Source organism: Scyliorhinus torazame, chromosome 18 (assembly GCF_047496885.1).
Source record: "Scyliorhinus torazame isolate Kashiwa2021f chromosome 18, sScyTor2.1, whole genome shotgun sequence".
In the NCBI taxonomy this organism is placed as follows: domain Eukaryota; kingdom Metazoa; phylum Chordata; class Chondrichthyes; order Carcharhiniformes; family Scyliorhinidae; genus Scyliorhinus; species Scyliorhinus torazame.
This window is the reverse complement of record NC_092724.1, coordinates 39,637,845-39,661,123: the sequence shown is the minus strand read 5'-3', so window position 1 is coordinate 39,661,123 and position 23,279 is coordinate 39,637,845. Positions and strand designations below refer to the sequence as shown.

The 23,279-nt window shown below is 53.3% G+C and overlaps 1 protein-coding gene across 2 annotated transcripts in view; it reads left to right on the top strand.

Annotated features, from left to right (window-relative positions):
• tmprss9 (transmembrane serine protease 9) overlaps nucleotides 1-23,279 on the top strand; it is a 97,382-nt gene that overhangs the window by 25,912 nt on the left and 48,191 nt on the right. For both annotated transcript variants that reach the window (XM_072482619.1, XM_072482620.1), the window contains exons 4-5: nucleotides 4,200-4,313; nucleotides 9,217-9,382. In XM_072482619.1, the coding sequence (XP_072338720.1) occupies nucleotides 4,200-4,313; nucleotides 9,217-9,382 (280 nt within the window). The remainder of the gene's footprint in view (nucleotides 1-4,199; nucleotides 4,314-9,216; nucleotides 9,383-23,279) is intronic.

The following is a 23,279-nucleotide window of genomic DNA, read 5'->3' as shown; positions in this document are numbered from 1 at the left end:
GCATGAACCCCACCCACGCCTGAAACCCGGCGCCGGAGAATACGACAGCCGCCGTCGGGGCAGGATTCGCGCCGCCCCCCCCCGGGGATTCTCCGACCCGGCGGGGGGGGGTCAGAGAATCCGGCTGCTGGTGAAACACATCTTGAACAGCCCGATGGTCCTCTCCACCACAACACTTGGCGAAGCATGACTCCTGTTGTATCCCTCCTTGGCCTCAGTTCTTGGGCGACGGAATGAAGTCATCAGCTACCTCTTCAAGGGATAACCCTCGTCACCCAGGAACCATCCATCTAATCGACAAACAGCCTTGGTATCTGTGAGTGCTGCATATTATAAGCATTGTGTGAGCTTCCAGGGTAACGGGCACAAACTTGGAGCATCTGTGTCCTGCGGTCACAGATGATTTGGACATTCATTGAGTGGAACCCCTTTCTGTTAAAAAAACCCTCCCAGTTCACCTGCTGGTGCTTCGATGGCCACATGCATGCAATCTATTACACCCTGGGTGCGGGCAACCCAGTCGTCATTGCAAAGCCTTGTGCTCTCTCTCCACCTGGCTGCCCTCGTCTGTCCGATAGTGGATGAACGTGCGGACTTGTATGAAGATAGTAACAGTCGGCAGCTGGTCGCAATTGTGTGCAGCTTATTAAGGCACACCGCACAGATTCCCGACTGAGTCCTGAAAGGAATTGGAAGCATAGGCGTTGAGGGCTAATAGGGTGTCCTTCCACACAGTTGGAGGTGATTTCTTGATGTATCATGCCAGTGTGTCCCTGGAGAGGCGGAGCCTCCTGTGGTTCTGGACCTTGGACATTTGGAGGTAGTTGGAGCGCTGCCTGTACACTCTAGCCACTGGGTAATGGCATCTTTGGTGAACCCTCCCATCTTAGCTTTCCTGCTGGCCCTGCACCGACTGAACTTCTGCCTTTTCTCTTACAGATCTCTCTCTGGGATGCTGCCCACGCTCACCTGGCCTACTCTCCCTCCTGCTCCTCTCTTCCTCTTCAGAGGAGGTCCCACCAGCAGAATACACTGTCATAATATACACCAGTATATCATGGTGCAGACACACACACTGATGGACACACAGCAGGACCAATCAACACACACAACACCGCAGCCAATCACCAGTTAGAGCACATTCACTATATCGACAGAGGGCATCAGAGTTCCCGCTCATTCGGGATGCAGCTTCTCAGAAGGACCGAGCTTACAGCACAGATCTTCAGCATGTGCTGAGTGCATAGACTGGTTAGGACAGGCATAGGTCTTTAGTTTAATCTAACATCGTGTTAACCCACAGTGAAAGTATGTTCAACAGTTTCTAACTTAATAAAATAATGTTGTACTATTTTAAGTGTTGGTGGCCTGTATGTGTTCCACGGATCCAGAGCACCCAACACATCAAACACTATTCCCATTAGTTCAGATGCAGAGGACAGGTGCCTTGTGTTACAAACCCAGCTGATGTTCAATACGAGGAGCATCTCAAATCCCAGAGGGGAAATTTGGAATGGCGGTTCTTAACTATTTATTGTTTGCGATTTTGAAAACATTCGAGAAAAGAGATGAAACCCTGTGAGGAAAGAGGTCAGTCTTGTTGTAAATTATTCAAATAACAAAATGTTTATTAAACTTTAAAACAAACAATAAGAAAGGCAACAGTAAATAACAACATTTACAATTAGCTATAATAATGGTAGGGTGGCATGTGGTGCAGTGGTTAGCACTGGGACTATGGCGCTGAGGACCCGGGTTCAAATCCCTACCCTGGGTCACTGTCCGTGTGGAGTTTGCACATTCTCCCCATGTCTGTGTGGGATTCACCCCCACAAACCAAAGATGTGCAGGTTAGGTGGATTGGCCATGCTAAATTGCCCCTTAATTGGAAAAAAAATAATTGGGTACTCTAAGATTATTTTTTAAAAATATAATAATGGTTATCCAGACAATATGCTTAAATTAACCCCAATCCAAATCTACCTACTTTCCTAAACTCCAAGAATATACCTTCCCCAAAACAGCATCGCATAGATTTTAACACAATGAGCCAAATTCAGCAAATAATTACCAGGCAGGACCTGTAGCTTTCTTTTGGGAACCTTTCTTCTAATAAGAAGAATAAGAACCTTTTATTGTCACAAGTATGAAGTTACTGTGAAAACCCCTAGTCACCACATTCCGGCACCTGTTTGGGTAAGCTGGTACGGGAATTGAACCCGCGCTGCTAGCCTTGTTCTGCATCACAAACTAGCAATCTAGCCCACTGAGCTAAACCCACCCTCTAAAGTAGAACATCCAGAGTCTGACACAGACAGACTTACTCTGCTTTTCTCCTGTACAACATCTTGATTCTGGGTGTGGCTGTGATCTAGGTCCTAGACTGCTAGTCTCCACGTTGCTTAACAAAGTATCTGCTACTAGGCTAATCTGCAACTTGCACGTCCTCAGTGCAGCTAGATCCCTATCAGATTCTTCCTTGTTCAATTCTTTATTTTTCATTTAGAGCCTGTTCCTGTGCTGTATTGCTCTTTGTTCTATTTCAATCCAGCTTCCTACCAGTTACAAATGAGGGATCACTGTGCTTCAATCCTCAGAAAATTCTTCCAGGGTTGATATGGTCCTGAAATACAGGCTTGAAAATCTAAACAAATACTAAGAAACCCATGATCAACTCTATGCACACAGCAACAAACCTGCAATGATAGAAAGTGCTGGTGCTCCAGGGTCCCTTTACCCCGCGCTTGGATGAGGAAATGATAAAAACATGATTAATGTCCACCCGTTTTGCCTATGTGATGAGCTGAAAATCGCACAGGCAGTGCAACAGCACAGCTTATTGCCTTGTTAATGGTCTTAATTGGCCCTTTAATTGTTGGTGGGCCCGCATCCGATTTGTGCACACGCCTGCTGACCTTGACATAGCGCATGTGCACAATGGCATCAGGGAGCATGCCCAATACACCTATCCTGCACATCTTTGGGTTGCGGGGGTGAGACTCACACAGACAATGGGAGAACCTGCAAACTCAACACGGACAGTGACCCGGGGCTGGGATCGAACCCGGATCCTCAGTGCCGTGAGGCAGCAGTGCTAACCACTGCATCACCGTGCCGTCCATGTGCCATCGTAATTTGACAAAACTTTACGTTCAGTGGGGTTGACCCCAGTGAAGTTTGGAACTCCTCTACTTTGATTGCCCTGGTAATTGTGACAGTACTCAGAGACTTCAGCCAGAACGTTATCCAGGTGTTTCTGTATATGGGCACTGGTAAAACTGACCGTTTCAGTATCTGTTGTGAATGATACTGCACATCGTACAATCACAACAAACATCCCCACTTCTGACCTCATGGTGGAGGAGGGTCATTAATTAGGTAGCTGAAGATGGTTGGGTCTATAAAATGAAATGAGAATCACTTATTGTCACAAGTAGGCTTCAAATGAAGTTACTGTGAAATGCCCCTAGTCGCCACATTCCGGCGCCTGTTCAGGGAGGCTGTTACGGGAATTGAACCGTGCTGCTGGCCTGTCTTGGTCTGCTTTCAAAACCAGCAATTTAGCCCTGTGCTAAACAGCGACCTGTACAATTTTACAGTGATGCCCTCGGGCTGAGATGATTGGCCTCCAACAACCACAGCCACCTTCCTTTTTACGAGGTCCCCCACCCAGAGTTCATTCTGTGCCCCTGCCACCCTGAGTACTTCTTCCAAGTGATGTTCATCATGGAGGAGTACTGATTCATCAGCAAAGGTGAGGAGGTAGGTGCTAATCAGCAGGAGGTTTCCATGTTTGGCCTGATGCCATGAGGCTTCATTCGGTCAGCAGTCAATGTTGAGGCCTCCCAAGGGCAATTACCTCCTGACTGTATACCACTCTGTCATCACCTGCGCTGATCTGCCCTTCCAGTGATACAAGGCATACCCAGGGATGGTGATGGTGGTGTCTGCCACATTGTCTATACGGTACAATTTGATGTGTATGACTATGTCAGCCTATTGTTTGACTAGTCTGTGGGATAGTTTTGGTACATGCCCCGGATGTTAGTAAGTAGGACCTTGCAGGGTTGATAGCAGGGGTGGGGGTGTTTTTCCTTCCAGTTTCTGCTGCCTCAAAAAGATCTTCGAAGGCCTGTTCCTATATAAATCTCAGCCCTGTTACGTTTAAGGGGACTAATGCTTTGTTCTTTGTAATACAGCAGGTTGCTCAGCTGGGAATTACGTCTGCAGCAATGGCCAATGCCTTGCAAAGTCCAACCCGGAGTGTGACAACACAAATGACTGCTTGGACCAGTCGGATGAGACGGACTGCAGTAAGTTTTAATTGAAGGTCAGATTTCCATGGAGACCATACACGGCAGGTGTTTACAGCCTAAAAATGTGAATGTAATAAAGGGCATTCTGTTGCTTGGATATTAGAGGATTATGCATTAGTTCTCACCTGTACAATCCGCCAACAAGATGCAGTAGGGCAGGGTAGATCAGTCCTAGGCTTGAATGGAGGCTAAGTCACTTTCCTTCAATCCTTTAACATGACATTTTGTCTGAGGAATTTTGTTTTGACTCCCGACTACATAGAACATAGAAAAATACAGCACAGAACAGGCCCTTCGGCCCACGATGTTGTGCCGAACCTTTGTCCTAGATTAATCATACGTTATCATAGAATTTACAGTGCAGGAGGAGGCCATTCGGTCCAACGAGTCCACACCAGCTCTTGGAAAGAGCACCCTACCCTAGGTCAACACCTCCACCCAACACTAAGGGCAATTTTGGACACTAAGGGCAATTTATCATGGCCAATCCACCTAACCTGCACATCTCTGGACTGTGGGAGGAAACCGGAGCACCCGGAGGAAACCCACCCAGACACGGGGAGGAAGTGCAGACTCCGCACAGACAGTGACCCAAGCCGAAATCGAACCCGGGACCCTGGAGCTGTGAAGCAATTGTGCTATCCACAATGCTACCGTGCTGCCCTTAAGAACAAATAAATCTACACTATATCATTTTACCGTAATCCATGTACCTATCCAATAGCTGCTTGAAGGTCCCTAATGTTTCCGACTCAACTACTTCCACAGGCAGTGCATTCCATGCTCCCACTACTCTCTGGGTAAAGAACCTACCTCTGACACCCCCCCTATATCTTCCACCATTCACCTTAAATTTATGTCCCCTTGTAATGGTTTGTTCCACCTGGGGAAAAAGTCTCTGACTGTCTACTCTATCTATTCCCCTGATCATCTTATAAACCTCTATCAAGTCGCCCCTCATCCTTCTCTGTTCTAATGAGAAAAGGCCTAGCACCCTCAACCTTTCCTCGTAAGACCTACTCTCCATTCCAGGCAACATCCTGGTAAATCTCCTTTGCACCTTTTCCAAAGCTTCCACATCCTTCCTAAAATGAGGCGACCAGAACTGTACACAGTACTCCAAATGTGGCCGTACCAAAGTTTTGTACAGCTGCATCATCATCTCACGGCTCTTAAATTCAATCCCTCTGTTAATGAACGCTAGCACACCATAGACCTTCTTCACAGCTCTATCCACTTGAGTGGCAACTTTCAAAGATGTATGAACATAGAACCCAAGATCTCTCTGCTCCTCCACATTGCCAAGAACTCTACCGTTAACCCTGTATTCCGCATTCATATTTGTCCTTCCAAAATGGACAACCTCACACTTTTCAGGGTTAAACTCCATCTGCCACTTCTCAGCCCAGCTCTGCATCCTATCTATGTCTCTTTGCAGCCGACAACAGCCCTCCTCACTATCCACAACTCCACCAATCTTCGTTTCGTCTGCAAATTTACTGACCCACCCTTCAACTCCCTCATCCAAGTCATTAATGAAAATCATAAACAGCAGAGGACCCAGAACTGATCTCTGCGGTACGCCACTGGTAACTGGGATCCAGGCTGAATATTTGCCATCCACCACCACTCTCTGACTTCTATCGGTTAGCCAGTTCGTTATCCAACTGGCCAAATTTCCCACTATCCCATGCCTCCTTACTTTCTGCAGAAGCCTACCATGGGGAACCTTATCAAATGCCTTACTAAAATCCATGTACACTACATCCACTGCTTTACCTTCATCCACATGCTTGGTCACCTCCTCAAAGAATTCAATAAGACTTGTAAGGCAAGACCTACCCCTCACAAATCCGTGCTGACTATCCCTAATCAAGCAGTGTCTTTCCAGATGCTCAGAAATCCTATCCTTCAGTACCCTTTCCATGACTTTGCCTACCACCAAAGTAAGACTAACTGGCCTGTAATTCCCAGGGTTATCCCTAGTCCCTTTTTTGAACAGGGGCACGACATTCGCCACTCTCCAATCCCCTGGTACCACCCCTGTTGACAGCGAGGACGAAAAGATCATTGCCAACGGCTCTGCAATTTCATCTCTTGCTTCCCATAGAATCCTTGGATATATCCCATCAGGCCCGGGGGACTTGTCTCTCCTCATGTTTTTCAAAATGCCCAACACATCTTCCTTCCTAACAAGTATTTCCTCGAGCTTACCAGTCTGTTTCACACTGTCCTTTCCAACAATATGGCCCCTCTCATTTGTAAATACAGAAGAAAAGTACTCGTTCAAGACCTCTCCCATCTCTTCAGACTCAATACACAATCTCCCTTGATCGGACCTACCCTCGCTCTAGTCAGTCTCATATTTCTCACATATGTGTAAAAGGCCTTGGGGTTTTCCTTGATCCTACCCGCCAAAGATTGTTCATGCCCTCTCTTAGCTCTCCTAATCCCTTTCTTCAGTTCCCTCCTGGCTATCTTGTATCCCTCCAACGCCCTGTCTGAACCTTGTTTCCTCAGCCTTACATAAGTCTCCTTTTTCCTCTTAACAAGACATTCAACCTCATTTGTCAACCATGGTTCCCTCACTCGACCATCTCTTCCCTGCCTGGCAGGGACATACATATCAAGGACACGTAGTACCTGTTCCTTGACCAAGTTCCACATTTCACTTGTGTCCTTCCCTGACAGCCTATGTTCCCAACTTATGCACTTCAATTCTTGTCTGACAACATCGTATTTACCCTTCCCCCAATTGTAAACCTTGCCCTGTTGCACGCACCTATCCCTCTCCATTACTAAAGTGAAAGTCACAGAATTGTGGTCACTATCTCCAAAATGCTCCCCCACTAACAAATCTATCACTTGCCCTGGTTCATTACCAAGTACTAAATCCAATATTGCCCCTCCTCTGGTCGGACAATCTACATACTGTGTTAGAAAAGCTTCCTGGACACACTGCACAAACACCACCCCATCCAAGCTATTTGATCTAAAGAGTTTCCACTCAATGTTTGGGAAGTTAAAGTCACCCATGACTACTACCCTGTGACTTCTGCACCTTTCCAAAATCTGTTTCCCAATCTGTTCCTCCACATCTCTGCTACTATTGGGGGGCCTATAGAAAACTCCTAACAAGGTGACTGCTCCTTTCCTATTTCTGACTTCAACCCATACTACCTCAGTAGGCTGATACTCCTCGAACTGCCTTTCTGCAGCTGTTATACTATCTCTAATTAATAATGCCACCCCCCCACCTCTTTTACCACCCTCCCTAATCTTATTGAAACATCTATAACCAGTGACCTCCAACAACCATTTCTGCCCCTCTTCTATCCAAGTTTCCGTGATGGCAACCACATCGTAGTCCCAAGTACCGATCCATGCCTTAAGGTCACCCACCTTATTCCTGATATTGGCACTATCTTCCTTTTTCAAAAACGGCATGCTTTGGTTGCATGTTGAGTAGTATGTGCAACTGTTAAGAATGAGTAGGTACGCATTCCTTGGGGCCCTTTGTCCAACTGTTATCTAATTAAATGAAGTGTAAGGCGGCCAGATTCAGGTTCTAGCTTGAAAATCCCCTCTTGCCATTACTTTAACCACCATTCCATTTAGCCAGCAGCTCCCTCCACTCATGACTAGTATCAAATATGTCCTGGTCCGGTGCAACATAACTTGGATATGGAACAAAGTTCCCTCTCCACTATCCTGTCGAACATTCCCAGGACAGGTATATCACAGAGTTAGGTGGACATTAAAGACCATGGGCTGGATTCTCCGTTTCAACGACTAAGTGCCAGCTCAAACTGAGAATTTGCGGGCGTTTTACGACCGATTCCAGTGAGGACCAGTGAGGGATTAGCAGCGGCGCCAGGTGAAACTCCCGGCTCCTGTGCCGAAAACGGCTGGAGAATGGCCAGATCCGTGGGCACGCATGCGCACGGCGATGACCTGCAGTGGTCGTGCCGTACAACATGGCGCGGCCGTGCGTGGACCCGACCCTCCATCCGCGGCCCCGCAGGATGCCCCCTGGCCATCCCCCACCAGTCCCCAAAGTTCTCGCGAAGGACCCCCCGGCCAGCGGCACGGATCCCGGCCGAGTGTGGCGGCGCTGAATACAGTCCGCTGCCGCCACGCCGGGTTCCCAGTCGCTGAGACCACACATGTCCTACGCGGTCATGAACTCGGGCCATCGGGGGCAGAACATCATGGGAGGGCCTGCCGATGACACGCCCACACCATTGCCACAGCGCGTGGTGCGATGACGCCATTTTGGAGGGGGCGCAGCATGACTGGCCGGCATCAAACCGGCGGCAGCCCTGATTTGGGCGTGAGAGTGGATTCACCGACCCGTCGTCGATTACGATATCGGCATCGAGCAACAGAGAATCCAGCCCCATGTATGTGTACATCTGTCATGATTCTGTCAGGAAAGATCTGGAAGGGGTGGACATGAACAGATTGGCTCCTGATGCATTCCCTGCCCAAGAACATACCGGCAATGCTGGGAATCCATGTGATGTACCTGGGACATCCTTACTAGCTGAGTCTGTCAATATCCGTGTTTAAAAGAGCACTCAGGATGTAGCCTTCTTCTAATTTAACTGTAGACAGTGGGGCAGCACGGTGGCGCAGTGGTTAGCACTGCTGCCTCACGGCGCCGAGGTCCCAGGTTTGATCCCGGCTCTGGGTCACTGTCCATGTGGAATTTGCACATTCTCCTCATGTTTGCATGGGTTTCGCCCCCACAACCCAAAGATGTGCAGGGTAGGTGGATTGCCCATGCTAAATTGCCCCTTAATTGGAAAAAATGAATTGGGTACTCTAAATTTTTTTTTTTAAACTGTGGACAGTTAGATGTTTGGTTTTGAACATCTTTTGTGTGCTTCTTTTCTAGGCTGTGGTACCCCCTTGATATCTAACAGAATTGTGGGAGGCAAGGCAGCGACCATTGGGGAGTATCCATGGCAAGTCAGTCTAAGTATAACTGGCATTGGTCATGATTGTGGGGCTACAGTTGTGGCGAGCACATGGCTGATTTCAGCAGCTCATTGTTTTCTGAGGTAAGTCATTCTTCGGGCTGATCAGCTTTTGTTGATTTAAAACACCGACATATAGCTCAGACCATTTTGACTGACATTTCACACATTATTTTTGATGCCTCAAGTTCCCAATGGTTCAGCTGGTAAAGTTGACAGGGAACAACCATGTTACAAGGTAATTCTGAGATCCAGACCTTCTGTGTACAATTCTGAGCCACGGAGTAGGGAGTCCCAGAGGTCCGTAATACTCTCAGCCAGCCTTAGGAGGAGAACATTACCCAAGGTTCTTGTTCCAGATTACAGTTCACTGACTCTTGCTGGAGGCGTTGAGGTCAGGATAGGACTTGACCCACTCGATTTGAATATTTACCTGACTCACATCATCTAAGCTCACAATAAGAATAGCTACATGATGAGGTACCAGAGTTTAGAAGGATGAGGGGGATCTTATTGAAACTTACAGGATACTGCGAAGCCTGGATAGAGTGGACGCGGAGAGGATGTTTCCACTTTTAGGAAAAACTAGAACCAGAGGACACCATCTCAGACTAAAGGGACGATCCTTTAAAACAGAGATGAGGAGGAATTTCTTCAGCCAGAGAGTGGTGAATCTGTGGAACTCTTTGCTGCAGAAGACTGTGGAGGCCAAATCACCGAGTGTCGTTAAGACAGAGATAAGGGGATCAGGGGTTATGGGAAAAAGACAGGAGAATGGGATGAGAAAAATATCAGCCATGATTGAATGGCGGAGCAGGCTCGATGGGCCGAGTGGCATAATTCTGCTCCTCTGTCTTATGGTCTTATGGCAGGTGTATCTGCAGAACCCTTATCTCAGAGAACGTGAACAGATAGGCAACTGCACCCCAGTGGAATTTGATGCCTGTGAAACAATACTCCGGTGGACACTACTACCCAGGAATCTAAATCCGAACATTTATATGTTGACCGTTCTCGATCCCAACAGCGTCGCCAATTGTTGCTAATATTAATGATGTTGGTGAACTACAAGCTTTCCCTTATATTGATCAAATGACCACACAACCAGTTAGTTAGTTTAAAAGATGATTTATTTACATACACAAGAGTTATCGCGACATGCAAACACAATATCTACTACGAGTTAAACTACACTTATCATCTACAATAACCTATCCTTAACTTCAGAGCGACCGGCACTGTGCAAATGGACAAGGCGTTTATCTGGATTTCACTTGGCTGGTTCGAAGTGGCTCTGTCTCTGCTGGGCTCATCCGTCAGGTAGCGATCGTTGGTCTTGAACTTGACTGGCTGTTCCTGCTATGATTGGGTTGGCACGGGCTGGATCCAAGAGAGACAGAACACACGGCTGCATCCTCTTTTATCCCTCTGGGATTTCGCACTCTTTGGGGCAGTCCTTAACCTTGCCCCCAATAGTTCGACAGGGCTCTGATCACTGTCTTCGATTTCAGCCAATAAAGGGGCGGCTGCCTTGGTAGCTGGGCGGGTCCTTAGCGGTCATTGACCTTGGCAGTTGGGCTTTCTGAGTAAAGGGAGTGGCGCCGATCAGTCTGTGGCTGTACCGGTTGCTTGATTGGAGTTCTATTGTCCTGGGAAAATGGGCCATTGAAATGCAAACGAGCGGGGGTTTCGATCAGGCCTGGCTACCTGCGTTTCTGATACACATAGGCTCTGTATCTGTCTGTGTCCTGGGTTGGCCATAATTCCCATGGTCCATTGCAGGAGGCCATCTTAGATGGCTACATATACAAACATACAAATTAGGAGTAGGAGTAGGCCATTCAGGCCTCGAGCTTGCTCCACCATTCAATAAGATCATGGCTGATCTGATCAGGGCCTGAACTCTACTCTCCTTCCCATCCCCGATACTCTTTGACCTCCTTGCCAATCAAGAATCTACCTAATTTAACCTTAAAAATATTTAATGGCCCCGCCTCCACCCCTCTCTGTGGAAGAGAATTCCACAGACCCACGACCCTCTGAGAGAAGACATTTCCCCTCATCTCCACATTAAATGGGTGACCCCTTGGGCGAAATTCTCCGTTATCGCGCAAAGTCCGCCGATCGGTGCAAAAAACGGCGCAAATCCGACCTGCATCACGCTGCCAAAAACGTCGCGAAGTCTCCGGCCCGAAATGGGCTAGCAGCGACGTGACGGGATCCGCGCTGGCTCACGTGGTTCACGCCGTGCAGCGTCATACACGCCGCACGGCGTGACAGCTCATAAGGACGCGCTGCTCCCCCCCACCCGACCGGAACACCCGAACGGAACACCCGACTGGATGGACGGTCGCCGCTCAACCCCGAGGTTCCAGTCACGGGATGTGTAAGCGCTCCTGGACGCAGTGGAGCAGAGGAGGGAGGCCCTGTATCCCGGGCACGGCCGCAGAGTTGCCCCACGCCACAGCCGGCGTCTGTGGAGGGAGGTGGCAGAGGCCGTCACCGCTGTGGCCCTGACACCACGGACAGGCACCCAGTGCCACAAGAAGGTGAACAACCTCGTCAGAGCAGCCAGGGTGAGCCTCCACCCCCCCCTCCCCATATCCCCCCTCCCCATATCCCCCCTCCCCCATATCCCCCCTCCCCCATATCCCCCATATCCCCCTCCCCATATCCCCCCTCCCCATATCCCCCCTCCCCCATATCCCCCCTCCCCCATACCCCCATATCCCCCCCTCCCGATATCCCCCCTCCCCCATATCCCCCCTCCCCATATCCCCCCTCCCCCATATCCCCCCTCCCCCATATCCCCCTCCCCATATCCCCCCTTCCCATATCCCCCCTCCCCCATATCCCCCCTCCCCCATATCCCCCCTCCCCATATCCCCCTCCCCATATCCCCCTCCCCATATCCCCCCTCCCCCATATCCCCCCTCCCCATATCCCCCCTCCCCATATCCCCCTCCCCATATCCCCCCTCCCCATATCCCCCCTCCCCCATATCCCCCCTCCCCCATATCCCCAAGTGAATCCAGCCCTAACCTTAACCTCTGCAATACACGCGCAACCGATGGCGTGCATTCATATACCTGTCTAACACTGTTGCCTTTTGCCCCTGCCACCACCCCCCACAGGAGAAGCGCGCACCCAACAACAGGGAGCATGTGAGGACTGGAGGAGACCCCGCTGATGAGAGGCCACTGACCGAACACGAGGAAAGGGCCCTGGAACTGGCTGGCGGACCTGGACCGGGTGTTGCTGATGCAGAGGTCGGGGGCGTACTAGCAAGTGAGCCACCGACAGCCCGTCCCCATATCCCCCCTCCCCTATAGCCCCCTCCCCCATATCACCTGATCACTGCCTGCGTGTCTAACCATGCATGCTTCATTGTGTATCGCAGGAGCAAACGTCGAGGCACCCATCCCCGCAGATGGAGACCGCCCGCAGGATGCCCCTCGGAGGCTACGGGAGACAGAGAGACCCGGACTCTCCGGCATGCGACGCCCGCAGGATGCCCCTTGGAGGCCACGGGAGACGGAGAGACCCGGACCCTCCGGCATGCGACGCCCGCAGGATGCCCCTCGGAGGCCACGGGAGACGGAGAGACCCGGACCCTCCGGCATGCGACGCCCGCAGGATGCCCCTCGCACACCACGGGAGATGGAGAGACCCGGACCCTCCGGCATGCGACGCCCGCAGGATGCTCCTCGCACACCACGGGAGACGGAGAGACCCGGACCCTCCGGCATGCGACGCCCGCAGGATGTCCCTTGGAGACCTGGAGAGGCCTGGAGCAACTGGGAGACGACGCCCCTGTCTCGTGCGGGTGCGATAACGCAGGCGTGTGCCACCCAGCGACGAGAGGGGCAGCCACAGGCCCCCGTCACAGCCGATCCAGGATACCACTACCCAGGACACCACTACCCAGGACACCACTACCCAGGACACTACTACCCAGGACACCCCTACCCGGGACAGCACTACCCAGGAAGACGAAATACCGGACAGTGACACAGAGTGGATGGGTGGAGACGAACCCCCACCCCAAAGTGCCATTGTCTCAGAGTGGGACGAAGAGCACGACACAACGCCACTGCTGTCACCAACACCCTCCACCATCGCAGAAACACTCACCTCGGTTGGGCACTTTAGTGATGAGGCGTCTGGTACACTCAGTGGTGCACACAACACAGCCGTCTCGGTACAGCAGGTGGAGGTAGGAGCAGCAGAGGGGCCGGGCGGTCGGAGGGAAGCCCAGCCCAAGCGAACATCTGCCGCCCAGATGGATCCCGGGTTCCTGGAGTTACCACACCCACCCATAGATCCGATGCAACCACCGAACCGGAGACGAGCGAAGAGGGTGACGGCCGGCTTGCGGCGGCTGCAGTCGCAGGTGGAGGAGTCCACCCGCGTCCAGGAGCTGGGAGTGGTGCCGGTCATGCGTGCCACCCAGGCCGACACCGCACGGGTGGCGTCCGCGGTGGAGGCAATGGGTGCGACGGTATCAGACATGGGGAACGGTTTGCGAGGCCTGGGGCTTTCCATGCAGGCGGCGTCTGTGGCCCAGGACATGGCTGCCCTCTCACAGGAGGCCATGAGCCAGTGCCAGCGCCAGATGGCAGAGGCGCTCAACGCCATGGCCCAGTCTCAGCAGTCCATAGCCCAGTCTCTGCAGGCCATGGCCCAGTCTCAGCAGGCCATAGCCCAGTCTCAGCAGGCTATAGCCCAGTCTCAGCAGGCCATCGCTGAGGGCATCGGCGCCATTGGCCATGTGCGAGCCGGCGTCGCACAGTCACAGACAGGGTTTGCCAATCCCCTGAGCTCCATGGCTGCAAACCTGCAGACCCCTGTCGATACCAGCACGGGCCTCCAGGACTGGCAGCGCCAGATGTCGGGGGGGCGTCGGATGGCCAGTCCGTTCGCATCCCCCACCCATGTAGAGGCCTGGGGGCCATCGGGCACCCCGAGGGTGGAGGAGGTGCTGTGGTCCGTCCCGGGTCCCCCTGTAGGGGCGGTCCCGGAACACCGCGACACCTCGGACTCCCCCCCCCCTTCCGTCCCAGGTGCATCGGGTGGGCAACGGGCAGGACAGGTTGGCAGCTCGCCATCCCAGTCGCCCGGGCCGCAGCCTGGCCCATCTAGGCCAGGACGCCTCAGGAAACGGCCGCCAAAGGGATCCCGTGTCAAAGGGCAGGAATCACAGGAGTCCACCTCCAGTTCTGCTGTACCGTCTGGGGAACCACGTAGATGTAGTCAAAGGGCCCGTAAGGCCAAACAATTAGACACTGAGTAAGTTGGCACGGGTGCAGGGCACAGATGAGTTTTAGGGGCTAGGGCACGTACATGAACTCCTTTGGTTATTAAAGTCAATGTTACACCTACAGAAGCTGCCTTTGTGCTCTGTCCAAAGCGTGCGGGGGTGTCATGTACATTGAGCGCAAGTGTGTGTGTGTGAGGGGTGGTCTTACCTCAGCCCCAGGTGAGTCTGCCCCCTTCCCCCTGGGCCGCCAGCAACATCCCCCCGGGCAGAGGACGGGACCGTGCGCTGCAGTGTCACAGCCACATGCAGAGATGGTCCGTGTGGATGGTGGTACTGTGGCCATGGGTCAGACATAGTCCAACGATGTGGAGCCAGGAGCTCATCGCAGGGCGGGTTGTCATCATCCTCCATGGCCTGCAATAGCCACGCGTCCACCGGCAACTGTGTGAGCCCGGCCATTGTGCCGCAGGTGGATCGGCAATGGGGGGGGTGGTGTGCATGCGGGTGGGGTGGGTGGGGTTGGGGAGGGGGGTGAGGGTGCTGGGTGGGTGGATGGGTGGGGGGTGTGGGTGGTCGGCTGTTGCCATGGTGTGCGGTCTGTGGCCATACTACCCGATTCCCACGCCCATCTAGTCAGTGAAGCGGGCGGCTATCAGCCTGTCTCGTGCCCGCTGGGCCAACCGGTAACGGTGGACAGCCACCCGCCTGTGTCTAGCTCGTCTGCCCTGACCATTGCCCCCATCCCCCTCATCTGGGGAGGACTGCGCCTCTTCCTGCTGCTCCTCCACTCTGCCCTCCTCTGCCTGCGGCACATCGCCCCTCTGCTGGGCTATGTTGTGCAGGACGCAGCACACCACAATGATGCGGCCGACCCTATCTGACCGATACTGGAGGGCGCCCCCAGAGAGGTCCAGGCACCTGAAACGCATCTTCAGCACGCCAAAGCACCTCTCTATCACTCCCCTTGTCGCTACATGGGCATCATTGTAGCGGTTCGCCGCCTCATTGCGTGGCCTCCGTACAGGCGTCATCAGCCACGATCGCAATGGGTAGCCCCTGTCGCCCAGCAACCAGCCCATCAGCCGTGGATGGCGTCCCTCGTACATGCCGGTGATGGATGACCGCGACAACACGTATGAGTCGTGTACAATGCCCGGGTAACGGGCGCAGACGTGCAGGATCATCATGCGGTGGTCGCAGACCACCTGTATGTTCATCGAATAGGTCCCCTTCCTATTGGTGAACACGGCCCTGTTATCTGCAGGTGGCCGCACGGCGACGTGCATCCCATCAATCGCGCCCTGGACCATGGGGAACCCGGCCACAGCAGAGAAGCCCACGGCCCGGGCATCTTGGCTGGCCCGGTCCACAGGGAAGCGGATGTAGCGGTGCGCCATGGCATATAGGGCGTCTGTCACTGCCCGGATGCACCGATGTCTGCGATATGCCGGACAGATCTCCACTCGGTGCCTGGAATGACCCCGTTGCATAAAGGTTCAGGGCCACCGTAACCTTGACGGACACGGGGAGAGGGTGTCCCCCGCCAGTGCCACGCGGTGACAGGTGTGCCAGCAGGTGGCAGATGTGTGCCATGGTTTCCTGCCTCATCCGGAGTCTCCTCCTGCATTCCCGGTCCGTGAGGTCCTGGTATGACTGCCGGGGCCGGTACACACGGGGCGCCCTCGGGTGCCTCCGTTGCCGTGGGGCCGCGACGTCCTCCTCCCCTTCCTCGTCCTGTCGGTCAGGTGTCCCTCCAGCCTGGGCGGCTGCCGCCTGCCCCTCTGCGACAGCCTGCGCCCCCTCTCTGGCACGCTCCTCCTCCTCCTCCTCCTCATCTAGGGCAACATAGACATTAGCGGCTGCTGCCACGGCGGCCAACATCGCTGGCTGATCGGAAAACATGACGGCCTGTTGAGGGGGGGGGGGGGGAAATGACGACATGTCATCATTGCCCATACCCCCTCCTCCCCCCAGCCAGGTGGCATGGACCGCATGGGTCCAACTGTTGGAGGCTGGCACCTGGCCAGGTGGACCAACTCACTTGTCCTTGCACCCCCCCTCCCCGGCACGGACCCCCCCATCCCCCTCCCTGGCACGGACCCCATCCTCCTCCCCGGCACGGACCCCGTCCCCCCATCCTCCTCCCCAGCACGGACCCCATCCTCCTCCCCAGCGCGGACCCCGTCCCCCCATCCTCCTCCCCGGCACGGACCCCCCCATCCTCCTCCCCGGCACAGACCCCCCCCATCCTCCTCCCCGGCACGGACCCCGTCCCCCCATCCCACTCCCCGGCACGGAACCCCCCATCCCCCTCCCCGGCACGGACCCCATCCTCCTCCCCGGCACGGACCCCGTCCTCCTCCCAGCATGGACCCCGTCCTCCCCGGCACGAACCCCGTCCCCCCATCCTCCTCCCTGGCACGGACCCCATCCTCCTCCCCAGCATGGACCCCGTCCTCCCCGGCACGAACCCCGTCCCCCCATCCTCCTCCCTGGCACGGACCCCATCCTCCTCCCCGGCACGGACCCCCCCATCCTCCTCCCCGGCACGGACCCCCCCATCCTCCTCCCCGGCACGGACCCCGTCCCCCATCCCCCTCCCCGGCACTGACCCCTCCATCCCCCTCCCCGGCACGGACCCCATCCTCCTCCCCGGCACGGACCCCCCCAACCCCCTCCCCGGCACGGATCCCATCCTCCTCCTCCCTGGCACGGACCCCCCCATTCCCCCTCCCCGGCACGGACCCCATCCTCCTCCCCGGCACGGACCCCGTCCCCCTATCCTCCTCCCCGCCACGGACCCCCCTTCCCACTCACGGCACTCCTCCGGAGCCCAGCCCACTCTAACCACCCCCCCCCGCCGCACACACACACACACAACCCTACACACACCTCTCCCCACACATTCAGACTGCGGCCACGCCATCGCCTGCCCAGCGGCCAACCCCCCAGGCCGTCACCCACCTCCACTCTGGTCGGCGTAAACCTGGAGCACAGGTTGACGCCGATTAAAAGGAGGTTTGATTTACGTCAACGTGAACGGTCATCACGTCGACGGGACTTCGGCCCATCCGGACGGGGGAATATCGGCAGGCCCAAAATTGGCTGCCTTGCGCCCACCCGTGCCATTCTCCGACGTCTGCGGCGCCATTAACGCCCCGCCAACTTTCCTCCCTCGGAGACTTCGGCGGGCGGCAGGGGCGGAATTCACGGCGGCCAACGGCCATTCTCCGACCCGCTGGGGGGTCGGAGAATGACGCCCCTTATTTTTATACTGTGTCGCCTAGTTCTAGGGCTCGATGTACCGGCTGTTCACGCCGACGGGATTTCCGTCGAGTCACCGGAAAATCCCATTGACAATGGCGGGGTCAGTAAATCCTACTGGTGGGTCCCCTCTGCCGCCGGAAAACACACGGCAGATTGGTCAGTAAATCCCGCCCCTAATCTCTCCCACAGGCGGAACATCCTTTCAGCATCCACCCTGTTAAGTCCCCTCAGGATCTTACAGATTTTAATAAGATCACCTCTTATCTTTCAGTCTGGACCGTAGTGGGAATTATTAGGGAATTGTACCCCAGTGGGAATTTACTCGCTGGGAAACTGCACCCCAGTGGGAATTTACTCCCTAGGAAACTGCACCCCAGTGGGAATTTACTCCCTGGGAAACTGTACCCCAGTTGGAATTTACTCCCTCGGGAACTGCACCCCAGTGGGAATTTACTCCCTAGGAAACTGCACCACAGTGGGAATTTACTCGCTGGGAAACTGCACCCCAGTGGGAATTTACTCCCTAGGAAACTGCACCCCAGTGGGAATTTACTCGCTGGGAAACTGCACCCCAGTGGGAATTTACTCCCTGGGAAACTGCACCCCAGTGGGAATTTACTCCCTGGGAAACTGCACCCCAGTTGGAATTTACTCCCTCGGGAACTGCACCCCAGTGGGAATTTACTCCCTAGGAAACTGCACCACAGTGGGAATTTACTCGCTGGGAAACTGCACCCCAGTGGGAATTTACTCCCTAGGAAACTGCACCCCAGTGGGAATTTACTCGCTGGGAAACTGCACCCCAGTGGGAATTTACTCCCTGGGAAACTGCACCCCAGTGGGAATTTACTCCCTGGGAAACTGCACCCCAGTGGGAATTTACTCCCTAGGAAACTGTACCCCAGTGGGAATTTACTCGCTGGGAAACTGCACCCCAGTGGGAATTTACTTCCTAGGAAACTGCACCCCAGTGGGAATTTACTCCCTGGGAAACTGCACCCCAGTGGGAATTTACTCCCTGGGAAACTGCACCCCAGTGGGAATTTACTCCCTAGGAAACTGCACCCCAGTGGGAATTTACTCCCTAGGAAACTGCACCACAGTGGGAATTTACTCCCTAGGAAACTGCACCCCAGTGGGAATTTACTCACTGGGAAACTGCACCCAGTGGGAATTTACTCCCTAGGAAACTGCACCCCAGTGGGAATTTACTCCCTAGGAAACTGCACCCCAGTGGGAATTTACTCGCTGGGAAACTGCACCTAGTGGGAATTTACTCCCTAGGAAACTGCACCCCAGTGGGAATTTACTCCCTGGGAAACTGCACCCCAGTGGGAATTTACTCCCTGGGAACCTGCACCCCAGTGGGAATTTACTCCCTGGGAAACTGCACCCCAGTGGGAATTTACTCACTGGGAAACTGCACCCCAGTGGGAATTTACTCCCTGGGAAACGGCACCCCAGTGGGAATTTACTCCCTAGGAAACTGCACCCCAATGGGAATTTACTCCCTGGGAAACTGCACCCCAGTGGTGATCAACATTCACACAAGAGGTGAGACAAGAGATGAAATTGCTGGGACTCTACAGAAATGTTTGTATCCACGTTGGCCACAGGTGAGGTTCCAGAGGATTGGAGGACAGTCAATGTTGGCTTGTTATTTAAGAAGGGTAGCAAGGGTAACCTGGGTAATTATGGGCCACTGAGCTTGACGTCAGTGATTGTGAAATTATTGGGAAAGAGTCTCAGAGATAGGGGGCGGGATTCTCCTTATCTGACGCCAATGGAGAATCCGTGGACTTTTAAGACAGAAAAACCGGCGCCTCACCTGGACCGATTCCGCTACCGTTGAGGGGCTAGCAGCAGTGCCGCATGGAGCACACTCGATTCCACTGAAAAATGGTGCGGGATACGCCAGGTCCGTGATCAACTCTCGGGAGGCTGACAAGCTGCAGCCGCACATACACGTTACACCCCCCCACACACTTATCGCAGCCAAGAGGATGGCACTGGTTGTGCTGGAGCGTGCCTATACAGCTGATGGGCCGTCTGTGGTGCACTGGGGGGGAACACCTCTATGACCGGTGGCACCAGGTTCAAAGTGGGCTGTTAGCAGTGTGCACAGCTGCATGGCTGCCTTGGTGGCTGCGGCAATGGTGTTCCGTGTCCGTCCACCCTGACCCCACAGCCCATCTCCTGGCTGACCCCCACTATTCCCCTCAGCCCTGACAGAAGCCCCCACAGCCAACGGTACAACTGTCAGCACACTATGGCCATGTTGGACACTTTCCGTACCCCCTCTCTATCCCTCAGCAACGCCACGCTGGTTTCACGATTTTCTAAAGCACACGTGAACTGCGCCATCGGGAACTCGGTCCATCAGAGGTGGAGAATCGCGGAGGCCCTGGAGATGCAAATGGTGCCTACTGTACGCGCGGAGTGAAACGCATTGACGCCATTTTCGAAGTGACAGAGAATCACGATTTGGCGTCAAATCGCGCCTGCCACTATTTTGGCGTCGCAAGCTATTCTCCGCCAAATCGCATTTCTCAAATCCGGCGTCGGCTAACGCAGAATCCCGCCCATGATCTATGCACATTGAAAGCGAATGTTTTTTTTTAGTGACAGACAGCATGGTTTTGTACGAGGGAGGTCATGTCTCACTAATTTAATTGAGTGTTTTGAGGAGGTGACAAAAATGATTAATGAGGGAAGGGCTGTGGCTGTTGTCCACATGGACTTCAAGTAAAGCATTTGGCAAGGTCCCTCATGGCAGGCTGGTGCAAAAGATTAAATCACATGGGGTCAGGGTTGAATTAGCTGGATGGATTCAGAACTGGCTTGGCCATAGAAGACAGCCAGTGGAAGGGTGTTTTTCCGAATGGGGGTCTGTAACTAGTGGTGTTCCGCAGGGATCAGTACTGGGACCTTTGCTGTTTGTAATATATATAAATGACTTGAAGAAAACATAGCTGGTCTGATCAGCAAGTTTGTGGATGATACTAAATTGCAGGAGTTGCGGATAGTGATGAAGGTTGTCAGAGAATACAGCAGAATATTGATAGGCTGCAAAATTGGGCAGAGAAATGGCAGGTAGAATTTAACCCATACAAATGCGAGGTGATGCATTTTGGTAGATCCAATTAAGGTGGGAGCTATAAAATAAATGGCAGAACCTTCAGGAGCATAGACACACAGAGAGATCTGGGTGTGTATGTCCACAGATCCTTAAAAATGACAGCACAGGTGGAAATGGTGGTAAAGAAAGCATATAGCACGTTTGCCTTCATCGAATGGGACATCGAGTATAAAAGTTTGCAAATTATTATTATTTTTTTTAATAAATATTTTATTGAAAATTTTTGGTCAACCAACACAGTACATTGTGCATCCTTTACACAACATTATAACAATACAGATAATAATGACCTTTTTTATATAAACAAAAAAAAACAAAAAAAAAAACAACAACAAATAAATAAATATTAAATAACAAAAATAAAAACTAGCCCTAATTGGCAACTGCTTTGTCTCAGGCCACCCCCCCCCCCCCATCCCTCCCCCCCCCAAGTCCTGGGCTGCTGCTGCTGCCTTCTTTTTTCCCCCAACTATCTTTCCGCCAGATATTCGACGAACGGTTGCCACCGCCTGGTGAACCCTTGAGCCGACCCCCTTAGGACGAACTTAATCCGCTCTAACTTTATGAACCCCGCCATATCATTTATCCAGGTTTCCACCCCCGGGGGCTTGGCTTCTTTCCACATTAGCAATATCCTGCGCCGGGCTACTAGGGACGCAAAGGCCAAAACATCGGCCTCTCTCGCCTCCTGCACTCCCGGCTCTTGTGCAACCCCAAATATAGCCAACCCCCAGCTTGGTTCGACCCGGACTCCTACTACTTTTGAAAGCGCCTTTGTCACCCCCACCCAAAACCCCTGTAGTGTCGGGCATGCCCAAAACATATGGGTATGATTCGCTGGGCTTCTCGAGCACCTCGCACACCTATCCTCCACCCCAAAAAATTTACTGAGCCGTGTTCCAGTCATATGTGCCCTGTGTAATACCTTAAACTGAATCAGGCTTAGCCTGGCGCACGAGGACGACGAGTTTACCCTGTTTAGGGCATCTGCCCACAGCCCCTCCTCGATCTCCTCCCCTAGCTCTTCTTCCCATTTCCCTTTTAGTTCGTCCACCATAGTCTCCCCTTCGTCCCTCATTTCCCTATATATATCCGACACCTTACCATCCCCCACCCATTTCTTTGAGATGACTCTGTCCTGCACCTCTTGTGTCGGGAGCTGCGGGAATTCCCTCACCTGTTGCCTCGCAAAAGCCCTCAATTGCATGCACCTGAATGCATTCCCTTGGGGCAACCCATATTTCTCGGTCAGCGCTCCCAGACTCGCGAACTTCCCATCCACAAATAGATCTTTCAGTTGCGTTATTCCTGCTCTTTGCCACATTCCATATCCCCCATCCATTCCCCCCGGGGCAAACCTATGGTTGTTTCTTATCGGGGACCCCCCCAATGCTCCGGTCTTTCCCCTATGTCGTCTCCACTGTCCCCAAATCTTCAGTGTAGCTACCACCACCGGACTCGTGGTGTAGTTCCTCGGTGAGAACGGCAATGGGGCTGTCACCATAGCCTGCAGGCTGGTCCCCCTACAGGACGCCCTCTCTAATCTCTTCCACGCCGCTCCTTCCTCCTCTCCCATCCACTTACTCACCATTGAAATATTAGCGGCCCAATAATACTCACTTAGGCTCGGTAGTGCCAGCCCCCCCCTATCCCTACTACGCTGTAAGAATCCCTTCCTCACTCTCGGAGTCTTCCCGGCCCAAACAAAACCCATGATGCTCTTTTCTATCCTTTTAAAAAAAGCCTTCGTGATCACCACCGGGAGGCACTGAAACACAAAGAGGAATCTCGGGAGGACCACCATCTTAACCGCCTGCACCCTCCTTGCCATTGACAGTGCTACCATATCCCATCTCTTGAAATCTTCCTCCATCTGTTCCACCAACCGCGTTAAATTTAGCCTGTGCAATGTGCCCCAATTCTTAGCTATCTGGATCCCCAGGTAACGAAAGTCTCTTGTTACCTTCCTCAACGGTAGGTCTTCTATTTCTCTACTCTGCTCCCCTGGATGCACCACAAACAGCTCACTCTTCCCCATGTTCAATTTATACCCTGAAAAATCCCCAAACTCCCCAAGTATCCGCATTATTTCTGGCATCCCCTCCGCCGGATCCGCCACATATAGTAGCAGATCATCCGCATATAAAGATACCCGGTGTTCTTCTCCTCCCCTAAGTATTCCCCTCCATCTCTTGGAACCTCTCAGCGCTATCGCCAGGGGCTCAATCGCCAGTGCAAACAGTAATGGGGACAGAGGACATCCCTGCCTTGTCCCTCTATGGAGCCGAAAATATGCCGATCCCCGTCCATTCGTG